At 26.0% G+C, this 26,528-nt stretch overlaps 1 protein-coding gene across 4 annotated transcripts; it reads left to right on the forward strand.

The window, feature by feature from the left end:
- Positions 1-25,763, forward strand: LOC112604121 (protein FAM102B). Of its 4 annotated transcripts, none has more exons than XM_025353006.1 (10): positions 1-86; positions 830-982; positions 15,483-15,603; positions 15,678-15,871; positions 16,078-16,199; positions 17,204-17,447; positions 18,008-18,325; positions 23,242-23,510; positions 24,421-24,577; positions 24,649-25,763. In XM_025353006.1, the coding sequence occupies exons 2-9, from the start codon at positions 837-839 to the stop codon at positions 24,537-24,539; spliced, it is 1,533 nt and encodes a 510-aa protein (XP_025208791.1). In that variant the 5' UTR covers positions 1-86; positions 830-836; the 3' UTR covers positions 24,540-24,577; positions 24,649-25,763. The 4 variants fall into 4 exon arrangements, with proteins under 4 accessions (XP_025208791.1, XP_025208788.1, XP_025208789.1 ...); XM_025353003.1 differs by lacking the exon at positions 1-86 and adding an exon at positions 144-467; XM_025353004.1 differs by lacking the exons at positions 1-86; positions 18,008-18,325 and adding exons at positions 144-467; positions 19,996-20,172.
- The last annotated feature ends 765 nt before the right edge of the window (positions 25,764-26,528 follow it).

Genomic DNA, 26,528 nt, shown 5'->3' on the forward strand with positions numbered 1-26,528 from the left:
CTCTGTCTCAGTCGTTGCCATCCGTCCGATATTGTTATTTGTTGTCAAGTGTTATTGTTTTGCCCCGACGGCGACGTCGACTTTCCGTAAGGATCTAAATAGCAATAAAATATTTAATATAGATATTATACTTATGTATAATTTTATACGTATATATATATATGCTCGTAGTATATAATGTTTAACTGTGAAATGTGAATGTGTGTATATATTTATGCTTTAGTCACAAAATTGTTCGTCGTCGGTTGTTAAGTAAAAATTTCTCATTTTTTAATTTTCACTTTTGTTTTCCTTCTGTTTTAAATCATCTAGAGGGAACCATCAAGTCATTTTTTTTCATTAATTTATCATATTCTAAAAAAATACATAGAGTGTTGCAGAGTGTTTAATCTTCTTGCGTCAAGAAATTATCAAAAGATGTATTCTATACTGCTTAACGTGTAGATCATCTACTGACGCTTCTGCAGGTATTACATTTATTTACATCAATAGTCTCATCAACTTGTTATCTGTGGTCAATATTGTTAGGTTTATTTTTTTACACTTAGATGTTTGTTCATAATGCATTTCACACAGTTTTGAGTACACACAATTGTGATATTTATACAGACGCATACGCACATTTGTCAATAGTGCTATTAATGGTTGTATTCATATTGATTTTACTTCTCATTATTACCAAATTTTATTATACATTATCATATTAATGATAGGTGATAGACGTTTGGTTTGATCAATCTGTACTTAAAACAAGTTGAGATATATTATAAATGAAATTTTTGATTGTATGTATTATTTTGGTTTTATTAACAATATTACGCATGTACAGGGTCAAAATGTCATTCATGGTGAAGAAAAAACGATATAAGTTTACTGTTAATCTTTGCCTAGAAGATTTAACAGCCGTCCCTTTTGTTAATGCTGTGTTGTTTGCCAAAGTTCGTTTACTGGATGGAGGGAATTTCAGTGATACTTCATCTAGGTAAGTGTAATTTTTTTTAAACATTTATTTTTTGATTAGTAATATGGTATTCATAGTTGTGTAGGTACATAATTATGGTATGGATAATGAATACATATGATAATAAAGTGTTTTACAGTTTTACATATGTTATATTAAATTAATCACTAATGTTTGATTTGAAAAAATATATATTATGTAGTTATAATTTATAACATCCTTTATACTTTTAGAAAAAAAATTCAAACTGTGACTTCTAGTGATGTATTTTCAATAATTTCTTGGGGTGGGTGATTTTATTGCATTTTATTAGTTTTTAAAACATTTTGCACAATTTATGTGAAATAAATGAATAAAAATTGTTGTAATTAACAAGAGACTTTCAACAAACTGCCAACGCTACAAACAATAAATTATATAACACGACAAGTTATCGTCGATAGCAAATATTTTATCATAGGTAGGCCTTTCTGCTAATGGTTAAGAAAAAACAGAAGATCATTCAATTAAACAAGTAACAATGTACAATACTATTAAAAATAAAAAATACACTTCTGTTGTATTATTTTTAAATTTTTTTTTAAGTTCCAGCCCTAGTTATTTTAAACAAGGAATAAAGAGATAAAATTAATACAAACAATATTATTTTATAATTAAATAAAAATGTCATAATTTTTAGTTTAATTACATCTATTTAATTATCACTTATCAGTACAAAAATTTGTCAAATAAAATAATTAAATACAATGTCATTTTTTAGTTTACATTTTTCTTCATTTTAAATTTTAAATTAAAAAAGGTAAACACGTTTTCTTTTTAACCAGTTCTTCAATTATATCTATTGGTGTAATTTTATTTTTCAAATTTATGGATAACATAGCTAACCTGTTTAGTTGTCCCTAAATTAAAAATATTATAGATACTCCATATCAAAATTACTCGACTATCTTAGACTGATATATAAACAGTTTATCTATATCGTTCAATTATCAGAAAACCCATAGTAAAATATTTATTTAACACGTTCAATACCGTTGCCTTTTTGCCATGTCGTTACCGTGTTACTGAAACAAATTTTTGCTCAGTCAACTACGTGTCGACATAAGTTACCGACTCTCTACTATTATGGTTTTTGTAGATTGTGGTCAATATTTTTATAGTTTGTTTATCAAAAACTCTGTATACACATACTGGTTAGGTATTTTCTTATAATTTATAAATAATATTTTAATTAAAAACTTTTACGACTTGTTGACGTGTTAGTGCATAGATGCATGTTTTTTTTTTTGTTCTGGGGGGTTGAACCCAGAATCCCCCTCCATAAATAAGTCACTGATGACTTCCAGTTTTGAAGTATAATATTATAAATTATGATAAATACTTTAATAATAGCATGAATTATTATAATTTATAGTTGTAAATTTTTTTTTTTTTGAGATAAATTTCTGCGATTACTGATGATCTTATATGGTTAATATGTGTTAAATACCAAATTAAAAAAATTTTCACCCACTTAGTACCTCCAAATAGTTGTTAGAATAGAAGTTAAGTTTAAACGTGAATACTAGTATTATTCTTATCAATAATGTTTTTTCATAGTTATGCATATAATATGTAACTAAAAAAAATACTGTAGTGTTCAGTATTAAAAAAATATCAACATCTAATCATTTATAAATTCTGTTGTTTTAAACATTTTTTTTGATAGGTTTCTTTTTTATTATTTATTTCCAGATTTCCGTACATTTTTTAAAGTTTCAGTTATTATTGTAGCTGTTTATGTATTGATTTTATTCACAGTTTAATTTTTAACTTTCATTAACTACAACGTTTACCAAGTATTTAACAATAAGGATGATTTTTTCTTTTTCTAATATTTGTGATAAAGTTTAGTTCACTGTTAACAACTATTAAGGTGTTGTTAGTAAGTAATGGTTACAGTATTGCTTATTTTTTTTGTTAATTATAATTTCTATATTATTAATTTAAAGTCAGTAAATAAATGTCAATTTAATGTTGTGCTATAAACTTAAAAGTTCAATAAGTTATTTTTATTTAAGAATTAGAAAAATTAGAGGAAAAATTTGTTCTACAAGTTTATTAAAACTGTCATTTAAATTATCATAGTTTATAACTGTGTAGATACTTATTTATTTTTGTTATGCATGCTGATATTAATAATACTGAAAATAAATGTTTTGAAAAAACTGTAAATGATAAAATATTGTTAAAGAAACAAAATTTAAAATTTTGAAAATAAAAGAAACTTGAATTAAATTATTGATTAAATAGTCAATAATGAATTTATAGTTTTAAACAGGTAATTATAATATAATATGCATTAAAATGTTTATAAATAATAGGTTAATAATAATAATACTACATCAACAGATGATAATGACCAAACTTATAAAAAAGATACCTATATTAGCTTGAAATGCTATATATTAGATAATTCATAATATAAAGATCTATTATAAGATTTTTAATGTCTTATTTAAGTGTTTTTAGAAAAAAAACCTATTAAAAATTAATAAAATTCATTATTATAATATCTATAGTATAAACAATATTTCATTTCAGATTTATGACTAAAGTTAGTTTGTATTCTTATATTATTTATATTTTAGATAAATATTATTTATATTATATAACATATTTAAGACTTATTATATTATTATTATCTTTAATTTAAATTGCATGAGTATTAAGGAGGACATAGTACTCACATGTGATGTCTACATTTTATTAACATACATCATAACAAATTTGCATTACAATCTGCCATAGAATTCGTTTTATGCTGTTAGTTTTTATATTAAAGTAAATTTATCTATTATCAAACTTATTGGTAAGAATATTGTATAGGGCATTACTTAAGTTTTTATTGATATTTTAATTTTTAAGTAGTTATAGCTATGTAAAATATTAAAACTTTTAAATGATTATAACTCACTTTAAGATAAAAAATTTAATAAAAACCTATAAGATGCTCTAGATTATATAATAGGTAAATTAATTAATAGGGTAATATTAAAGCTATCAGCATAATATTAATAAAAAATAATGCAAATTTACTATGTTTTATTTTAGTAAGACGAAAAAACATATGTTGGCATTAAAATTATTGGATATTTTATATTATTACATTGAATAAATTAATGTTCAAGTTGTTCAAGGTTATGCAAACAAAATATTTTGTATTAATAAATAATTTAATTAAAAAAAAAAAATATGTTAGCTCATCTCAATCAATGACATTTGCAAAATTGATTTTATTCATATTTACGTTTATGTTTTAAATCTATTATAAATTATAAATTATTTTTATTATTATAAAAGGAAAAGAAAATTGATTTAAATTGTACATTTTTAAAATAAGTTGTAAAATGTAATATTATTGGTGGTTGATAAGTTAAAATAATTTTTGCCAATATTTCAAGCACCAAGTTTATAATTCTGATTTGAAATTAGTTAAAATTATGTTAGCTTGAAATTCTTTTATAGTTTTCATCATATTTAGGAAGTTTATTTATAAAATAAAAATATGTCTATTTAACATTGGAAAAAGATATAAGTAATGCATTTTTGAGGGCCCAAAAAGTGATAATAATAATAATAATAATAATAGGAATTCAGTAGTCATTGTCAACCTAAATCTATGTTGTGCTAAGAATCCAAAACTCTAATTTAAATAAATAATATCTTATAATATTAATATCGAAGTAACTTTAAATTAATTCATATACCTATTAGTAGTTTTTTTTAAGTACATTTTATTTTTTAATTTTTCACCAAGTTGATAATTAATACTTATCTACACATTATGTGTACTAGAATGATTCATAAGGTATGCTTGACTTTTTTGTTGCTTCTGAGATAATAAGAATTCTATTAAATTTCTTTAAAAAATCTAATGTCTATGTATTAGAATGTACTCTGTATGTATATGGTTCATTGTATAGAATATATTTTTATTATATCATAATATTATGTTATATTCTGACAAAAATAATATAATATATTCGGCTTTTACATTTTTTTTTGTTATTCTTATACTATTGGTATGCCTTTATCAATTTCTAATTTTACTTTTTATTATAGATATATTATTTATTTAAAAAAATGTAAAGATGTTTTTTTGGTGCTTAGGGTTTCTAAATTGTAATAAATGATATTATGTTTAACTCACTTAAAATGACATCATTACATTATGGTGAGTTACACATTATTTTATCATTTATATTATCTTGTATCATTATTTATGTAGCTATTTAAAAGTTTTGTATTCATAATTAGGCTTATCTTTTTTTTTTTATATTGAACCACTAAAACGGGAAGGGGAAATTGTGTTGATACTACTTTCCCTATGCTTCACCTTTTTTTGTCATTATATCTCTAGTAATGACTAATATATTTATTAATTTGTATCAATCTATATATGTATTATAAAGAGGTTCATAAATATTTAACTTTAGGTAGAATATGAATCATATAAATTTTAGCACAACTGTTTTTAACCAGTATGAATTTGATGTAAGTTATTTACCATTCTATATAGTTTCATATTATTGATAATTAATTAATGATTTTTTATTAAGTAATGGGAATAAGTAATAACTAATTTTAGTTTATATTTTAAGGTAAATTTTTTAGTAATCATATTTAGAATAGAAATCTTAAGCCAAGAAATACTTGATTATTAGATTTCTTAGATTATAGAATTCTAATTTTTTAAATTATATTCCATCTTTAGTTTTACTAGTTTTAGTATTATATTATAATCATATTTTCGAAACTTTCTCTGATTAAAATCGTCTTCTATGTGTAACAAATATTAAATTATATACTTTTATTATATATATATTTTACTACTAAAGTGATAATAATAATTCCATACGTTTTTAATTTGTATGAACACACACAAAAACCATTAGTGACGGGAAATTAGTTGCTTCGTAAATTATCTTAACAAAGAATGTGTGGCAAATGTTTTTGAACTTCATTGAGCTCTGTTTGTGTCTGTGGGTATGGAAATAATTTCAAAAGTGCGTTTAATTAAGTCGTTAAGCAGCAAACAATAATGTATATTACGTACGAGTTACATATAGATAAAGTTATACATAAACTAACAAGTACTATGAGAGTATGAGACAATTAATAGTCTGTTTAAATGAGGTTTTTTTATGGTTATTATTTTTTTTATAACATTACTAAACAATCGTTTAGTACTTTTTTTTCTCTTCAAATTTTTATATTGTGTTTTTGACATAAACAAATAGTATAAAGTATACATAATAATATTATGATATAGATTTAATATTAACGAATTTTAATTAGCGGGAGTATCGAATTTAAAATTGTATTTAAAATTAATATAAATATTAAACTCCATTGAGAATATTATAAATAAAAATATTTATTTTTTTATTTACTGTAATTTTTCAACCATCATCAATAATTGTATTGAAATATTGAATACGTATAATCAAATTTCTGTAATGTTTCTATTGAACTGATACCTCGGTTGAAGGTGAATATAATATGTACGTATAGAAGTAATATATTGGGTTTGTCTGTCAGACTGAAAACAATAAATATATCAGGTGTATATTTTTCATTGTATTGATTTTCTGTGAAAAAGTTGACTTTCTCGTGAAAAACATTATTTAATTAATTAACTATGTAACTCATGACTTCCTACCGCATGTTACAAGACGTAAAGCCAAATATATAATATAAATAATAGAGTAATAACGAAAGTGTAGTTTTTTGTTTTTTTATTAAAAGCTATCTATGGACTACTGCTATATATGGCTATTTTGGTGTAAAGTTGTTATCTACTAACACTATATATATAAATATACATACTATTGATGTACTTACATAGATAACAGTTTTATCTATAACTGTGTTAACCTCGATATAATATTATATAGGTTGGTATACGATCTATTAGATATAATTTATATATTTCGAGATCCAATGGAGCAATCTACTATAATGTATTTTGGATTTTTTTTTGATATAAATTATTTATGTAGTAGTGGACTAGTGTTTCATAGGTACATTTAAATTTTGTATTCGCATGCAAACCAGCAGTATTTTTTTCGCATGACAGCTGTGTTTAAATTAAAACACGTAAGTAAATGGGGATTAATAGCGTTTCATTTTTACGCGAGTAATAGTCTTCGTGCCGTACTGCCGATCCGATTGAAATTTACTCACGGAGGAAACGCGCAATTTAAATATACCCGCGCAATACAGCCGTATGATATTCGCACAGAACGTCTAAAATATAGGCCATGCGCTAGTCATGGATCATAATTATTACAAATGAATTACTATAGAGTCAGAAAAAATTAACCATTGGCATCACTAGGTACCTCATATACTCAATTCAATTGTACCTTACCGACCGACATTTCGGCCCTCTATACAATTATATGATTCAAGAAACTATTTACGGGTTACACGATTAATACACAATTTTATATCTGGGAGGAATTTAACTACAATTAATCTCAATAATAACAAATATCTTTCCTTTATTATCCCAAAAATGGTTTTGTGGTTATTGCTTGCGTTAGTAAATTGTTTTACAACCGTAGTCGTGAAAACTATAATAGTCTTCCCTAAGTGCGCCGGGATAGGACGTGGCGATGTTCAGTAGGTGGATGCCGACGTGTCTCATTTTATACCTCATGTCATCATAAGAGCGCTAGTCCTGTCAATATTTTATATAATAAGTACATTAATATTTATACTTATTGTGTGTAAGTATATTATGATTAGAAGCAGACTAATATGCTTTACTTTTAAAAACAATTTATGTATTGTAAAATTCAATGGAAGCGTTAATTTTAAACCGTATTTATTGATAGGCAATAATATTCTTAGGCATATATACAATAGATATATTATAGTAATATAGTATATATGCGCTACGCACACGTGTTCAATGAGATGATTTTTAATTTTTGTTGTTACCATCAAACAGTTATGTTGTTACTATAGTTGCTATATAAACTTGATGTTTAAAGTAGTTTTTTTTAAATTCAAAACATAATTTTTTAATTAATTTTTGTCTTTTTTTAGAATATTGATTTACTTTTTTATTTTTAACATTTGGTTTCCAAAATTATGATGTTATACTAAAGTACTTATTTTAAATTATATTTAAACTTGTACTCTTTTATAAAAGTATTTACTTTAAAATAATTACTTTGTATTTATAATATTATAATATAATATAATAATTATATTTATAATATAATATTTAGTACCTATACAAATATATAGTATACGAATATATTATATTCTTTTAGTGGTTATTTATTAATATATTATAATATTATAAAGTAGAATAATACAGTGTTATAAAGGTATGCATATTATTTAAATAGTATATAGGCAGTGACGTAGCGTTAGTATACATAAATAATCTATTACAGCCTGGTGCTGTATATGATTTCACTTAGATCTATTTCCTATTGTTTTAAAAAAAAATATGAAATACCTTTTTATTTCATTCTATAAATCTAATAAAACAATTTAGTGTATAGTTTACAGGGTGTAACAAAATTAGTGTAGAAGTGTTAATAAGCTCCATTGTTAAAACAATTTGTAATAATTTTACTTGATTTTTATATTGCTTTAATTTGTTTGAATTAGTTCCTGCAAAAATAACCTTTAGAATATCCAATCGATATTCCAGTTAATCTCAAATCTTTTCTAATATACAAGGATTGACTGATAGTTTGAAATGCAATGAATATTTTTGCTTTCTAACCACCTATTCTTACGTTATGCAAACTGACTATTTGGATTTCCCATTCAAGTTAAATGTTGTTTTGGTACTAACGATAATTCTTGGACACTGTAATGGAAAGTAATGTTTATTGGTCTCTAAAGCTTCGAAATGTAAATTTTAACCGTTATGTCTTATCTACTCGTCCGAATTGTTGAACTATAATTTCAGACGTTCAGTTCCATTATGTGGCGCCTGTAGAAGATTTTTACATCTAACAATATTTCACTTAATTAATGATTTCCCAAATCACTTGATATTACTTCATTTGACTTTTTTTTTAAAGTTATATGTTCAAACCACCAATGCCTTAGAATACGGATGAATTCTTAAACAAACGTCGTTACGTTTTAAGCTGTCTTCCTGTATGATAAGATAGTTATGGATAATATCGATCGCGAGAGCTAATTGTGGGGTCTATTAAACAATTTAAAAAACTTTAATTTTACAAATTATTTAAACTACAATTTTCTAAGCACTGTGTCTTGTTAATTATATAAATAATGAAACTTTATAGTTTATTTTATAAATTATATTTATTTTTTGTAAATTTTGAAATGCATTGAAAGGTTCTTCATAAATTGTTCGTATTATATTATATTTGTAACATATCAGTTACAATTTGTATAGTTATCAATTTTTTTTTTTTTGCATTTGAGGGTAGTATCCATTTCCGGATATTCTTTAACAAATATTTTTCAATTATCTTATTTTTTTATATCACCATTTTTTGTTGCTATTATTAGTCACAACCTATAATTTTAATTTATGTATTAGTCTAATTTTAATATTTGTGTATATTCAGACTTGTGTATAGTTACAATCATTAGTTGTTCGTTCTCTATGCATACCATTTTAACAATTGAATAGCTTATTTTAGTTCATAGTTAAAGAAATATTATTACATAATATTATTTTCATAGGTTTTTAAATACTATTAAATTCTTTCTTTATTCTCGACTGATGAGCTTTAAGTTATAATTAATATCCTTTCTTTATTAAAATATTTTTTTCGTAGGTAGTTAATGTAATAATAGTTCCCTTTCATATTAATTATCGACTAATTGCTGTCAATTGGCTTTCAAGAAAAAAATTAACATTTGCTTCATATTATGTAAGCCCTGCATATATATGGTTATTAATTAATATATTATACTGGGCGATTCTTTTATCGAATAACACTTATTATTTCAAAAATTATTAATGTTTTGGAATTTATTTTTTTACATGATTTCCACTTGAAATAAAACATTTAAACATTTTTTAAGTATTTTTTAAGTTTCTTACTTTTTTGAATGAGAATATGTATTCTTAGTACATTATATTTAATAATATTTTTTCGGAGTATTGTAATGTATAAAAATCGAGATACAGGCTAGTAGTTAATGAGTTATAACTTTATTAGTACTTAGGGTTTGGTACGAGGAAACCCCACAAAATGTTATTTTACTACTCTGTTTGCATAAAATTTAAATATTTATAACTCATAGTCTACTTACCCGAATTTTGATTTTTATGTATCGAAATACTTCTTAAAACATTTTATTTTAGAAGATGTAATTTAAATTTTATGTAGTCATTTAAAAAAAATAAAAAATAAAAACATTTTAATGATAAGAAATATAATTAAAAAAAAAAAATGTAATTTATTTCGACTAAAAATTGTGTGAAAAATATATTTTTTAAAAACGTTAATATATTATTTTGAAATAATAAGTGTTGTTTGATAAAAGAATCACTCTGTATAGTAGTGGTATTATATAAACGTAATGCAAATGAATCGTGTATTCGTGTCATAGATGCGGTTTTATCACTCGCTCACAAAAAATATTTATCTGTAGGTACACATTATGAAATTTATTTTCATTTTCCTCAGGTTTTTAAATTTAAATATTTTTTTTATTAATTTGTTGATTAATAATAAATTAGTTTATCTGGTTTTTAAAAATATTGATGAATAATTCACGCATAATAAATGCTTCCCCACAACACCAATTATTTTAACTACCTATATGTCTCATATAAATAATAATAAACCGATAATAACTTTACAAGACTAATTATAGTTTAGTAAAATTTAATTTACGGTTTAATTCAAAATGTATGTTATTGCCATTTTATCATATTGATATTTAAAATAGATAACAATGAATAGTACGAAAGTTATTTTATTTAGAACAATTAAAAAATAAGTAATATAAAAGTACGAAACCACGGATTTACTATAATAAACTCTTTGATTTGGTTGTATAATGTACTTAATATTTAATATTTAGAATGAAGATAGTTTAATTGATAGAAATTATGATACTTGGAATTTACACATAATGATTATAGTTTATAATAATGTTAAATGTATCTAAACTTTTGAATTGTACGTATAGATACTCGCGCGCGTCATAGGTACATACAGAAAGCAATAATCTAAATATTTACAAATAAGATAATTTATTTTATTATAAGCTATAATTATTTTTGTAAGATAACATAACAGTTTCCTTAATTCGAAGAAAATATCGAAGACTGTTTTTTTAACAAATTATGCTTTTTATGGCAAGTGTTAAATATTAATTGTCTATTCACGTACGGAATATTTCTTGAGATTTTCTTTTTTTTTTGCATTTTTAAGTAATCACTCATGAATGTATGTATTATATACATATATCATAATTCTATGATTCTACTTTTATGACACGAATCGAAATTTAGAGCAACATTACTATAAACATCGATAATAAATTATTATAACTATTATTCTTGTTTGTGTAAAAATAGCTAGTGATTTCCGTTATATTACGAAAAAATTGGCGTACCAAATTTAATGCCTAAGTGTTTATGTTCTATGTAAATTTAATAAAAGTTGCATATTATTAGTTATTAGTTATTACCTTACCTGCATCTATATAAAATGTACAAACAACTATTGTCTCTTGTTGCAATAACAAAGTTATAATAGTGGGTAATATTGTGTACCTAAACATGTTAAAATACCGTCGGTCGTTAAATTATTAATTGGGTATAATATACTATTAATAGTATTATTGGATTCTTAATTATTTGACAATTTTTATTTTTATCTATAGTCTGTGACGTGTATACATAATTCTTTTCATTGTTGTTTTAAGTGAAATTTGCGAGTTGTAACCTAAACATGATATTTTTTACTATCACTAATTATTATCAGAAATGTATTTGTCGATTGAATCGTGGATGGACTTAAATAGTTAAATATTACAGAAAATGAATGGCTTTAAGATTATTATGAGATCGTCAATTTTATTGTTCAAACAACATTTAAATGTATTGTTTTTAATGGTTATAATTGATTTTTAAATACTGCCGACTTATAAGTTATAATGTTTATAATACAAGTTACTGTTATACATAATAGGTATATATTAATTTCCGCCTTTTAAGTTTAATTTTAATCAATACTAGTCAAACGATTATATTGCTTAGTGTATGGCAGATATTTTTAATCGTTTTAGCGTTAAATTTTTTTTTTATTTATAAATTTATAATATAGAATTATATTATAAATATTTTACGTTTTCACGTTGTGTGTAGACGTATTAGGATACTAAGATTTTTTGTAGAACAATGATTTTATTTGCCATAAATACTTATCAACTATCAGTTATAAAACAAACAAGATATTACATTTTATACCTATGTATGATACGAGCTTTGTTACAATGATACTCATGCATATAATTTTTATAGCTTATAATTTTATAAACATAATATATCATTATTTTTGATATTTAATTTTAAATTTGAACCTTGGATGGATGTGCTGCTTTTACGTATAGCATCGGATAACCTAATTCTTTTATTTAATGTTTTATTCAGATAATATATATGTAGTGGTATATAGTATAATATGTTATAGACTTATAGTTTAGCACTTTTGTTCTAAACAATACTATGCTTAACGCAGTAATCATTTCAATTGTCCTTGATGATGGCGCGGTAGGTTGATTTTGTTTTTATATACTAGGTATTAGACGAAAAAAAATATTAATATATAATAATATAATTTGTAAAAACGACATTGACCACAACGCGTATAATTAGATGTAGAATACTAATGTCTAGTTTTATGTTTACGATTTACTTGTACTAAAATATATTAATATTACTACTTTTATTGTGGCATTTACTTATATTTTGCAAATATATAAAGCGTAACCTACACGCTTGTAACCTAACTAGAACGAATAAATTTGTAACGCTTTGGGGGAAAATAAACTCATATAAACAAAAAAATCTCTTGCAATTTATACCCAGTGTTTAGTACCTATTTTGGAGTGCCGCGATACAAAACTATATTATTATTGTCGTGGATAATGGATATCTCTAATAGCGGACATAACCACCGAAGTGATTTTTTCCAGTAACACGATCATAATGCTGTATTATTGTTTATTCTCTTTCATTGTAAGGATTCGTAATTCTATTTATATTTGGGTGGGTTCAATAATGTTTATAATATAGGTTTAACCATTTATAACGAGATAATAATGTAGGTATTATTAATTTAATGTAAATATATCGTGGCAATTAAGATTTATTCGGTGGACGTCATTTAATTTGACCATAGTATATATATATATATATATATTATTCTCCTTGCTGCCGACGCTTTTGCTTGTAACCAAAATAGTAAAATCATTTATTATTATGACAAGTTATGTGTGTTTTATTATAATAGTGGGGGGAGGGGTGATAACACGAACATTGCGTTTGTACTATATTATATGCTGGCAGTATAATAAAAAATAATTAATATTATTTATGAAATATTGATTGATGGATCATTATTGATTATTAATTAATCATATATTAATCAATCAAATTAATCAGTTTGTGTCGCTTGAAAAAAGCACACCAAAAAGTTTGAAGATTATTATCGATGCTTTATTGTTTTACTGCACTTTTGTTGGTATAAAGACAAAATCAATGTGTTCTGTTTAATCAAACTAACTATTTTTATGTACAGAACGTTGGAACGAGATTTATTCGTGTTTTATTATTATAATTTTTTTTGTAACATTTGTTAGAATGACCAATAATTTATTTATCTCTAAAAACAGTTTTATTTTCTAAAAATGAAATTTTTTAGATGAGTTTTTTTGAGTGTAAAATTTGAAATATGCTCATTATTACTGCGTCGCGAGTTCGGTTTACGTTTGAGAATTGTTTGCCCCAACGAACACTGAACAAGTGAATCCTTATATTATAATATAGATTCACTTAAACAGTTAATCTAATTAGTAATTATAATTATCTTTCAAATAAAAATTTGTACACTTTGTTATTGGTTTGATTTTTAGGTACCTTTATTATTTTGTCTTGCAAATTACTTAAAATATTTATTGCGTTAAGTATATTTGCAGAAAACCGGAATCAATGCCGCCACAAAACAAAACTTGATAGTCAGTAATAGTGCATATTATTGTGTCGATTAAATTTATTGTAAATATTTTCCTGTTGAATTTCTAAGTACGCTATTTCATAGTGTTTTCAAACACGACGAATATACTTAATATTTTTCATAGATTTTTTTATAATAATTGAATCTGTTATTATATTGAGTTTTCATAACAGTCCATAGTGCTTGAATAAACTGTCGTTTGAATTTGATGCATTGAAAAAAAACTGGAAACCGTCCAAACTGTCCAAATTTTTCCATAGTAAATAGTTTTTTTTTCGGCGAACAGTAGCCAATTTTGTTGGCGCTAAATTCCTTTCATCGTCTCTTTAACTAAAGTGTATAGCACGTAAATATATGCATGTGCTGCTGAGGAGCCAACAAACGAGAAACATGTGTCTACGCAGTATTCGTGTAGTTTTGCGGAATGTCTACGGGAAAGTATATGGTAGTGTTCTGTCAAACACGGTTCAAGTGACTGATTTGGAGGAAAGAAGTGTGTATTTATAGTAGATGCTGTAGAATATAATACAAGGCATGCGTAATATATTGATGGACCTGCAACTAAAAAGAAAAATAGTAAATATAAAGTATATAATGTAACATAGATGCATTAATTTTTTATAATTTAAAGGTACGATAAGTATACATACCTTTTTAGTTATTTAGTTTTTTTTCTCATATTCATTCAATGTTTACAACGATAGAATTATAACTGATTTTATTTGTTAAACATATCCATCCACGTCTCATAATATATTTATGTATTAATCGTATTGAGACGTATGCATCTGTGCTTATATTATATAGTATTTTTTGGGAGAATTTTTGGTTTTCAATGTAATTACATTATTAAATATATATATATAGGTATATACTTCATATTTAAAAAAATTTAGAGATACGCATTTATGTGTTGGGTAATTATTTAGGTAAAATTGAAGTTGTAAAAAGCATAAACATTTATAGTGATGACTGCAAAGTCAATGATCCAATTTGCTTGCCAAATGTCTGTTTTAAAGTTTTCGCACTATCATTATACAAAGCGTATAGTATAGTCTAATTGCCAAGCGTCTAAAGTTTATGATGTCTTAAAGTTATAAAAAAAAAACAATATAATAGTAATGTTTTTAATTTTTTGTGTGTACATTATATTTATCTATGATGTTTATACTCTACTTATTTATAGTACTATATTTATAATATATGCATATTATTGCATAATATGTACCAAAATTATTTTCTATATTAATCTCTGTGAATGTGTTGTGTTACAGAGAGGAGGTTCGAGATCACACTGTTCGGTGGGGTGCTAAATTTGAGTTCGTTTGCAAGATGAGCGCCAATGCGTCCACCGGAATATTGGATCCGTGTAACCTTCGGATATCTGTTCGCAAAGTATAACATACTTGTAGATGCGAAAATAATGTCTTGGCAATATAAAAATTATTTTAATCGTTTGTTTCGTATAGGAACTGAAAGGCGGCCGCAGCTTTCAAAAACTCGGTTTCACCGACGTTAATTTGGCTGAACTGGCTGGAGCTGGGTTGAGTTTTAGGCGTTGCCTTCTGGAAGGGTATGATACCCGGCATCACCGACAGGATAACTCGATGCTCCGGATATCTGTGTCTATGAACATGTTATCCGGAGACATATTGTTCAAAGTGTAATTATATAATACTTTTATTATTTTAAATCTACATGTTAACACAGCAAATTTTATTTTATATTTTGTAAGTACTCAGTCAATTTACCATTTATAAATTTACATTGTTTTTGGGTATTTAATATACGAGTACAGATTTAAAATTTGGTCGTCAGGGTATTTATGTTATCTTAAATTATTAAAATTATGTTTTTGATTTTCCGCAGGCCAACGTCCGCCTTAAATCAAAAACCTACTACTAATGGTGATATTCCTCAACGTGAAGATACCGAATACCCTAGTAGTGGATTCGGCAGTCTGCCGAATGCTCGATCGTTGTTTCCATCAGGTATGCATACACTTCGAGGATTTGATTTATACGTACTATAAATTACAATATGTAATTCTATAAAGTTGGTTTAGGTATTCATAATTGAAATGAGTTACCGCCGAGTTAAGTCTCACGTTGTAATATTATATTTATTGTTTAATTTAAATTATTTTTTTTAACTACGAAAAGCTTGTTACAATATACAATTTGTGATAATGGAGACATTTATACATCTGACATTTCTTAGTGGGAGGAAACTGATTTTGTAATACAGTTGTTTTTTTCGACATATTTTTCTTGTTTTAAAATAACTATGCGTAATTCTTGTATAACAATTGAGTAACGTGGGTATAATTAAATCAATTTTGTATTTTTTATACTTTTGAATGTTTAATCTGTGTATGTAAATAATACGATTCAAACCTGTATATTATATGTACATGTAATATATATAGTTAAATACAATTCGCCAACCTACATCTGAAATGTTCTTAGACTCTAAATCAAGACCTAACCATATTTGTAAAGAATAAAAATTAGAAATAAATAAATATTTTCTTAGTTTTTATGGAAAACACAATATAATATGAGTCAAATTTATTAGTACATCATTTTAAGAGCTTACATTTTAAATTAGTTAATGCTAATTATTTTTTCGAACTTAAAAAAAGCAATTTATTTCAATGTCATAATACGTATTTTACAATTACAGAAAAAAAATAAAATGCTTAAAACCATACAAATTGTTTTAATCGAATTTGCATAACATTCAGTTTTCTGCGTATCAAAAACCACTCAGGACGTCGAATAAAATAGTTTTTTTTCTTTTAAATAAAATATATTAAGTACATTTTATCATTGTTTAGTTATAAATTATAATAAACAATACACTAGTGTTCTTAGTAAATAAAACGTTACGTGGTGCGCATATTATTTGTAACCTGTGTACGGACCGTGTACACTAGCTGATCTGTAATATTATAATGTACACTTAATGATCTGGATATATTGCATGTTTACAGACATTCCATCCATGACTGGTTTAGAAAAACACGAATCCGTGTCTGAGTCGAATCAAAATCATTCGGAACAATTAGAAGACGATGCGATGGTGGTGGTACATGATAATCCTGCTGCGCCCACTGCCACTAATCACGTGACCGGTTCGAGTGGACATTCCCGTAATTCTTCGAACACAAGTAAAGGCTCGAGTTCTCACAACTCTCATTCGAGACACAGTAGTTCCGGTGACAGCGGGCACGTACGGTAATATAATAATTATTATGTTGTATAAAATAATTCTATACCCTTGTAGAGCTGTCGGGTGTGTATCGCGTTGTGCGATATAAAATGGTATTACTATAAGTTATAGATACCACGTTGCAGTATATGATGTATATTTTACTTGTTTATATTGTATTATGGTGTGGCGTTAGTTATATGAATGAATGTATTTAAAAATTTTTCTCGCAGTCAAATGATGCATACAACCAACGCTTACTATACTGGTCTTGAATAAAATTGAGTGGTTTTTGTTCTACTTGGACAATATTTAAATTGTGCTGGTATCAATGCAGGCGAATAGAAACAGTGTAGAACTTTATCGTTTTCTTCCATCCGCCAACCACCATTGAGTTAATTATTTTTTTCATACGTTATTATATTATCACAAGTTTATTGTGGATATGATAGTCTTGTATTATAAATTATATTCGAATGCGAACGAAGTATATTATTACCATAGTATCTAATAATTGCTACTATGTTCCTATGCGAATGTTGAAATCGCAATGTATCTATCTACTATTGTGATATACCTACATCAGGTCGCCGTCCTGGCCCGTGTGGTCGCCTAGTCTGTTGCCACCGCCGGCCACCCCGCCACCGTCGCCGCCGCCGCATCAACATCACCCACAGCAACTCCCCACAACGCCATTATGGAGCAGCCCTCGGTCCAGATTCTGGTCGCTGCGTCAGGCCAAACACCAGCAACCGTCGCCTCAAGTGTGCACTCACCAAGACGCGTTTCGGACACCGGAAAATAAACACGGCGGAGGGTTCCGGTTCCCGCCGTGGTCCGGACCGTCGCCCCGGACCAATTCGTCGCCTGGCCTGTTGCCCCTGACCCCAGATTCCCCTAATAGGTAACGACCCTCCTGCCGACCCCGCACCTGCGAGCTACGCTACCGCTGTCTTCCTATTGAAATAATACGCTTCAGCCTTCATTTTAACTACCTCATCATTGTCGATATGGATCTACCTATACATTATTTAGTATATATATATTTTCACGTGGACTTACGTTAATATATTCTATTGCTGCAATAATTTTTATTATGTTTTTTGTACACCACACCTATTTAACACGGGATGAGTGTTTCTGGCGTCTTAAGTATTCTTGTTTGCTCTGACGGATTTGTTTTTGGAAAAGTGTTTATTTACAATTTTAATTACACTATATTAAATTAATTTAACTATATTTAAATTATTTTGTAAAAACGCTCTGGAAATGTTATGATTACTCAAATTACATTTTACATTAACTTTATTAGTATAGATGTGCACAACTATCGAATATTAAATCAATTGTTTATTATTCGTGTATTTAGACGATTGGGGTTGGTAGTTTACGGTAAGCAGCCGCTTATATTACTCCGTCTTAACTCAATTTTAACTATTCGCAAATTATAAGTAATTGTTTCAATAATCAATGTTTACATAAAATAATAAAAATTATTTCAGAATATGAAATTACAAATTATATAATTGTTGTTTCAAAAAAGTATCTATATAGACTATAAGGCAAAACATATATTGCTGATTTGAATATTTTTTATAAGAACTTTATTTAGGTATGAAAAGAATGTGTTAAAAATTATTTCAATAAATTAGGAGATTTCTTAATTTTTTCACTTATGATCCCTAATTATGTTTAGCAATAAAATTCGTCGAAAGTACGTATCTTATGTCGAATTTTAATTTAATCACTCAATCCCTTCATGTGCATCATGGTTGTTGTTGATTTCTATAAAATATACTATAGAAGATGTGGTTAGTCATAGTTTTGAATACCTTGTTTGGTGTAATATTAATTTATATATTATTTTATTTTGGCTGCGTATGTGTTTATTTTATCAAATAAAAATATACATCAACGAGTTTTGATTGCAACATAACAGTTTAAATATATATACTAATAGTATATTCATGTAGGTTTTTTGCACGCTATATACTGTATGATTTTGTTATTGAACAATACTTGTTATTTCAAAATATTAATTAAAATAAGCCAATAGATTTTAAAATAATGAGTATTGTTTGTTAAAAAAATCACTCTGTGTAAAGCATATGTACCTATATGAAATATATACTGGCGATGACACGAAGCATATAGAAAAATTGACGCTTTTATTTTTATATATAATAATATCGAATACAGTATGGAATTTATGTATTGAGTAGATCTATTGTGATGTAAATGTCATAAATTTAATTAAAATTCATATTTTTGAATATGAATATTGTAGAAAAACAAGATCTATACCTGCAAGTTGCATATACTCAAAACTTATTAATGTAAAATTATTAATTTAGACTAGATTTATATTGTGATAGACCGACTTGACATTAATTTTATATTGTATAATGTACACATTATGTGTAATTTATGCTTACAGACGGTTATAAGACTAATGGAGTAGAGGTTTTTTTAGTTTTATAAGAGGTTTTGGTTACGTACTTACTTATTTATATAATATATATGCACTTAACCTATCTTTATCGTCCTGTCTGTGTGTGTGTTGTGCGTGTTCAGGGGCAGTAGTATGCACCATCGCAAACTGCTATTGGATAGCACGGCTGCGAGTGGTTGCGGCGTGGCGTTGCCAGGAATGCTCAACATGAACTCGCTTCAGAAGCTTCCAGAACTGGACAAATTGCTCAGCACTTCCGACACCTTAGTGTCGTCTCCGTTTAGGCGGCCGAGCCAAATGTTAGTCCGTTGACATGTGTGTACTGTGTGTGCATGCGAAGTCTGCGTCATTTTTACAGCTTGTATCGCTGCTGAGTTAGGCTTTTCAAATTTTCCTCATTTTGAATATATATATATTGCATGGATTTTTTTATATTTGTTTTATTCTAATTTCTATCTGTCAGATGATTGAAAATAACGGTTACACACATATACATATATATATATATATATATATATATATATTTATATCATGTTTATACCGTGGTTTCAGTATTATATTCGTATTATATTCATATTTTTTAAGTAAATTATTATGACTGAAATTGATTTCATATAGATTGAAATATTTATAATACATTTAAGTAAATGATTTTTTCTATTTTGATTTGGTTTTTAGGCTATTTAATGCTTTTAATAGCAACTTATTTTGTTATTTTGTAATCAAATGCAAAATATTTCTCAAAAACTCTTTTTGTATATTAAATACTGAAAGAATAGTTTTTTTATTTTATTAATTAGTTAGAAAGTGGGATACTCCTCTGTTTTGTATTTTACTGCGTTCATCTAAATTTTCAATACATAATAATTTAAAAAAAAAATTTAAATAAAATAATTTATTTTGTATTCATATATGATAGTTTTTAAAAAATTATTTTGATTATGAAATAAAAAATGTAGGTTGTTATTAAAACTATTTGAAAATATTTTATTTCAAAGTTACTACAATTGACTTGAAAGTTATTATAGCTGTGTAATTAGATCATTATTCATCGTGTACATAATAATATTATAGTATTATATTATTATAACATATAATATTATGTTTAATATATATATATATATATTATATGTTTATGTGTATATTATGGTATGTTACAACCTTAATCGCTGTTATTGTTTTATTTTTTCTATGTAATGCGAGTTGTTTTAATGAATATAATACGATGTTTGTTATAAAATATTATAATGACATCGTGTAACACCTATGATGATATGTTATTGTCTTATCGTTATCACTAAAAAAAAAAAAAATCGTTTATATTATATAATAAATCGATTGACTGAGTAAAAGATAAACTTATCGTAACTTAAAATAGTTAATTTAATTTAATTTTTTTACTCTCTGTCCTAAAAATATTTCTCCTGTTCATTTTGATGGTTAAATAATTTGTATAGAAAATTTTGTTAAATAGGTACCTAAGATTCCTCTTCAACAAAAAATTAACTTTAGCTAACTATAATAATCAAAAAGAAATCACTCAACACCAGGTTTCTTAAACTAAGGCTATTTCTGCGGTCCAAAATCTCAGAATAACAAGACACTAATTTATAAACAAATACTACGTCCAGTAACGACATATGGAATCAAATTTTGGAAAACTTCAAAAAATTCGAATCTAACCAAACTTTAAACGTTTTAATCAATAACTCTTTGTGTTCTTTCTAATATTTTCTGGTACGTCAGCAATCACACCTTACACCATGATTTCAACATACTAAAAATATTTACACTTGCTTCCTACCACTACAAAAAATTTCATAAAAACTTATTCAGTCATTCAAATTCTCTCAACCAGATGCCCTCATATCTAAACTCTGTTCGCATGTTACCCGACAACCCTTTATCGTTTTAAACGTAAATGATCTATTAAATAATACTAATAATTTGTCTCCTAAGATCTAAATTGGAAGTAGTGTTGATGGATGTTCCCTTTCATTACGTTGCCACATAGATTACTTAAGAATAACTTATATACTCATTGTTTTATCCTGTATATACAGATTGTAAAAAAAAAGTAAAAAAAAAGTTTTTATTTTTTATAATTATTTTTAACATAATCGTTACGAGGTGGAATTACTACAAAGGTCTTAGAAAAATTGTAAATTTATAACTCTACTATAATAGATTTAAAAATGCGGTAGTGTACAATATTTATGCTGTTTTGAATTAATCATCTTAAAAGCGCTTATTGTTTTTTATTGCATGAATTATTATTAATATTTTGCTTTTACGTTTTATACTTGTATACTTATACAATGTAGTGTTTTTTTAACACTATTAATGATGCTATAATAGTGTTATGTATCCCTTTCGTCTCTTGCACTGCTAAAAATTTATGGGGCAAAGTTTTTTGAAAATTATTGATTTTAATCATTTTACGCAGTCTTAAATCTACCAAAAATTAAATAAAACTCATAAAGTAGTAACATTTATAATTTATGACGGCGTCTTTCGCTATTGTACGTCACTACTAATAATAATAATATATTGTTTCTCTTGGTTCTAGATGCAATAATTAAATTTCAGCTTAATATTATAAGTATATTTCTATATCAAGTTTCTACATCCAACATTATAAAAATATAATTACATTTAGCAATCTTTATGCATGCGCGTTTCGCTTTTTAGCACTCGCAATTAAATTCATTACACTCATATCACTTCATACTATATTGTGTATACCTACTTAAGGTAAATTGTATTATGCAGCACTTTCAGCACATGTATTAGGCTAAATATATTCATAGCATTATATACAGAGTGTTTCAAATTGCGTGACAAATATTAGTAGATTTTATGCTCAATTGGTGGTCAAGTTCTCGCTTTTTTGTCCTATATTTGTACGAGTTACAGTGGTGTTGAATTTAAATTATTTTATTTTAAGAAATTTTTTTAAATTCGATAATTTCAAATAAGATTTAAACTTGTAAATTACTAACACAGACATGTAAAAATTTATATCTAGTTGAATAGCGTATACGGTATATACGTGATCTGTTTATCTAATCGTATACATTTTGACATTTATTTATGTATTTTAGAAAAACGCATAATTCTTTATAAAAAAATTCTCAATCAAAACTGTAATTGTAACTTACAACGCACAAAACATTTGATACCCTCTGTATATATTTTAAAAGATAAAATATGCTTGCACGCCTCACACACACACACACACACACACACACACACACACACACACACACACACATATAATTATACATTATACATATATTATGCGCTTATAAACACTGTGTTAGTTCTTCGTGTGTTTCTTATTTATTTGTCTTCGTGTATTTTTTCAGTCTGACCTCTAGTGGCACGGCTATATCCGCGTCTCAGGCGTCGCCTGTGCTTAGCGGTGTAGAGACCGGTTCGTTGGATCGCGGCAAAGCTGCTCTGGAGCGTCGCAATAAGAAGTCGGCCGCGACGGGTGGCAGCGTCAACGACGATAGTTGCGCAAAAGCCACCGGACGAGTGGAGGTGACCAGGGTTAATCCGGACAGTCTAATTGACCAGCTGCTCAGGGCAACTAACTTGGATGATCATTCGGCTGACGAGGAAAACAAGCACAGTAAGTTTAATGTACTTATATTAATTATATACCGTTATTGTTTTCGTGTTATCATATGTGTTATTATTATTCATAAACAGGATTACAAAAAATGAGCTTAGGCCGAAAATAATTTTTGATTACACATATCATACAATACATTTATAAAAAAAAACACTAAAAAAAAAAAATTAGTTTTAAAAATTATATTAAGGGTACTACAAATTTTAAAAAATAAATTTTTTTTTTTTTATAATTTCCAATGAAAAAATCATAATTTTTTTTGCGATTTCAGATTTAGTACCTTTGCACATACTTCATTTTGATATAAATTGAAAATTAAAAAATGGATAGGGTTTTAAAATATTACTATTTTATTCAATATTTTAAAATAATATTTTGATGCTAAAGATATTATATTTTTATAAATACTTAACGAAATAAATTGCTTTTGGATAATATTTATTTTATACACTTTATCATTATTTTTAATTGTATTTTGTAGTATTCAAGTTTATTAAATTATTCATCATAATTAATTCAATTCGAAAAATATGAATAAATCAACAACTAATGAAATAAAATTATAAATAAATGAATTTATATTATATTATGTTGAAATATACATTTATTTATAGGTATAAAATATGTTACTTTAATAAATTGATAATATATATATATATATATATTGCGTAACACAAAATGCAAATATTAAGTTTAAAATTGTAATGTATATTATTACAAACAGTAATAAAATGTTTTTAAAATAGTTACTGTTAATTTTTGTTAGCTTAATTTTAAATATATTTATTAATTAATATGTTTTATCAAGCTTTAGGAAAATCTAAGTCGTACATATTAAATTATAACATTATTACTAGCTGTTGCTGATTTACATCGAATTTATATGTTTATTTTTTTTGTTTCATAGGATCGGGGCTACAGTTGTTCATAGCTAAAGACGGTACGACTACGCTCGGCAGTCAGGACGTCAAGTGTCACATGTCTAACAGTCTATTTAAACAGGTGGTGATGGAAGACAATAGATAACGCCTTGAGCGTGTAAATCTACGATTATATAATATTTAGTGAGTCAAAGAGAATAAATAACGTGAAAATAATATACATTTGTAATACAAATTATGTTTTATTTTCACAGAGTATTCACGAGCTTAACGCTTTTTTTGTTTTATGAAAAAGCTTACTTTGACTGAACACTATACGGTTCGGTTGTGGTGCTGCTTTCCATTTGTCGCACGGCACATGCATTGCCTCTAGTAGTCATACTATTACAGATCTACTGTTGTAAAATGCCACCGTAGACGTTGGTATCTATTGGTCCGACCGATAGTTTTATATATTTATTATATACACATCAAAATCATATAACAATTAAATTATTTTACAATTTTAATATATATTAATTTATATATTGTATAATGTACATTGTTAAGTGCTGTTCTCCTCATGTGACGTACATTAACGATCTGCGTAACCATAACACTGTTAATAATATATTTTGGTGTCTGGATTATGTCGAGCCTTGTGAAGCTTGTTATCAAGAACTCTTATATTTTGTATCTGCCCACGTGTCATCGTGTTATGTTTAACTGTAATGTATTCGAGTATTCGACAGTCCATCGTGTAACAAACGATTAAGTCACAAAATAATGTTCCTATAAAAGTTATAGACGTGCGCAATGGCATTAGCGTTGACATCTATTATCGAGTATATTTATTTTAATATCATTTTAGTGAAATATATCATTATATCCGAACTATATTTTGTACATTCATTGTACGCCGCAAGTATTTCAATCGTTTTCGCCCAATGGACTTTACTACGGGACGATTAAGAAGACTCCCTATATAATCTCGTCAATTTGGAAACGATTTTCATTTCATTGTCGTATATATTTATATTTATTTATTTTTGTCATTGTTATGAACAACACCATTGATCTCTCTCAGATAAATTAATCAGTGAAACATCCAGTCACGTCATTAATTACGCACCGCATATTATATTGTAATACGTAAGCATTATCTTGTATTATTATTTATTTATTGTTTTTTTTTATTTTTAAATGGTTTGAAAGCCGCGTTGTCGCACTGGAAATTAAAAAAAAAATGATTTAGTCAATTGTATTAAAACGATTAAAGTTTTTCATTTTTTTTTGACAAATTTTATTATATTTTTGTCTTGTGTTATTATTATTATTTACTGTTTGTTGAGCTCAAAATGGATTATACGACTTGAAATAATCATTGTTGTTATTTACTTATAATATACATTATTATTTTATTATATTCTTTTGTCATTTTTAATTGTTATAATTAATAGATATTTGTTTGATTTGTATACAATAATAAATATTGTGAGGAAATTAATCAATTTATATTGTTACATAACTACTACGTGCGTAACTAGTCATTCACACATTAAATATAACACGTATGATAAAAGAAAGAGATAATTTGTTCGGTATTTAAAAATAAAAAAAATTAACTATTATACATTTTTTTTTTTTAATGTAATTTAATACTAGTTAAAGCAGGCATATTTTTATTCATGCATTACTTTTTTCAATGTTTTGAAGTTGCTTGTTATGAAAAATTTTCACAAAGTTTAAATCATATTATTTTAAATTATATAATTTTGATAATCTTCGATAATTATTTAATTACTATTATTGTTTGTACTCAAAATGTATATTACTATTGTGCTCACGCGTTGTAAAAACGTGATAAAATTATAATAATAATTTTAAAAATTTTTTTGTTCATTGTGTTAGCGCCAACCAATTTACAAAAAAAAATAAAAGTGTTTTAAAATCAGATAAAATTGAACAGAATTTGACATTCAAATATCCCTCAAATAAGATACATTGTTCAATATATAATCGTGTTTACCTAGTCGGTTTGAATAATTAAAAAGTGTTATTTTTTTTTTAAATTATTATGTATTTTTAACATTTTTATTGTATATTGCTTTACTTTATTTGTTTATACTCCACACGAACAATGTGTTGAACATTG

The sequence above is a fragment of the Melanaphis sacchari genome, unplaced genomic scaffold, assembly GCF_002803265.2.
Source record: "Melanaphis sacchari strain LSU unplaced genomic scaffold, SCAv2.0 Contig11_pilon_pilon, whole genome shotgun sequence".
NCBI classification, from domain to species: domain Eukaryota; kingdom Metazoa; phylum Arthropoda; class Insecta; order Hemiptera; family Aphididae; genus Melanaphis; species Melanaphis sacchari.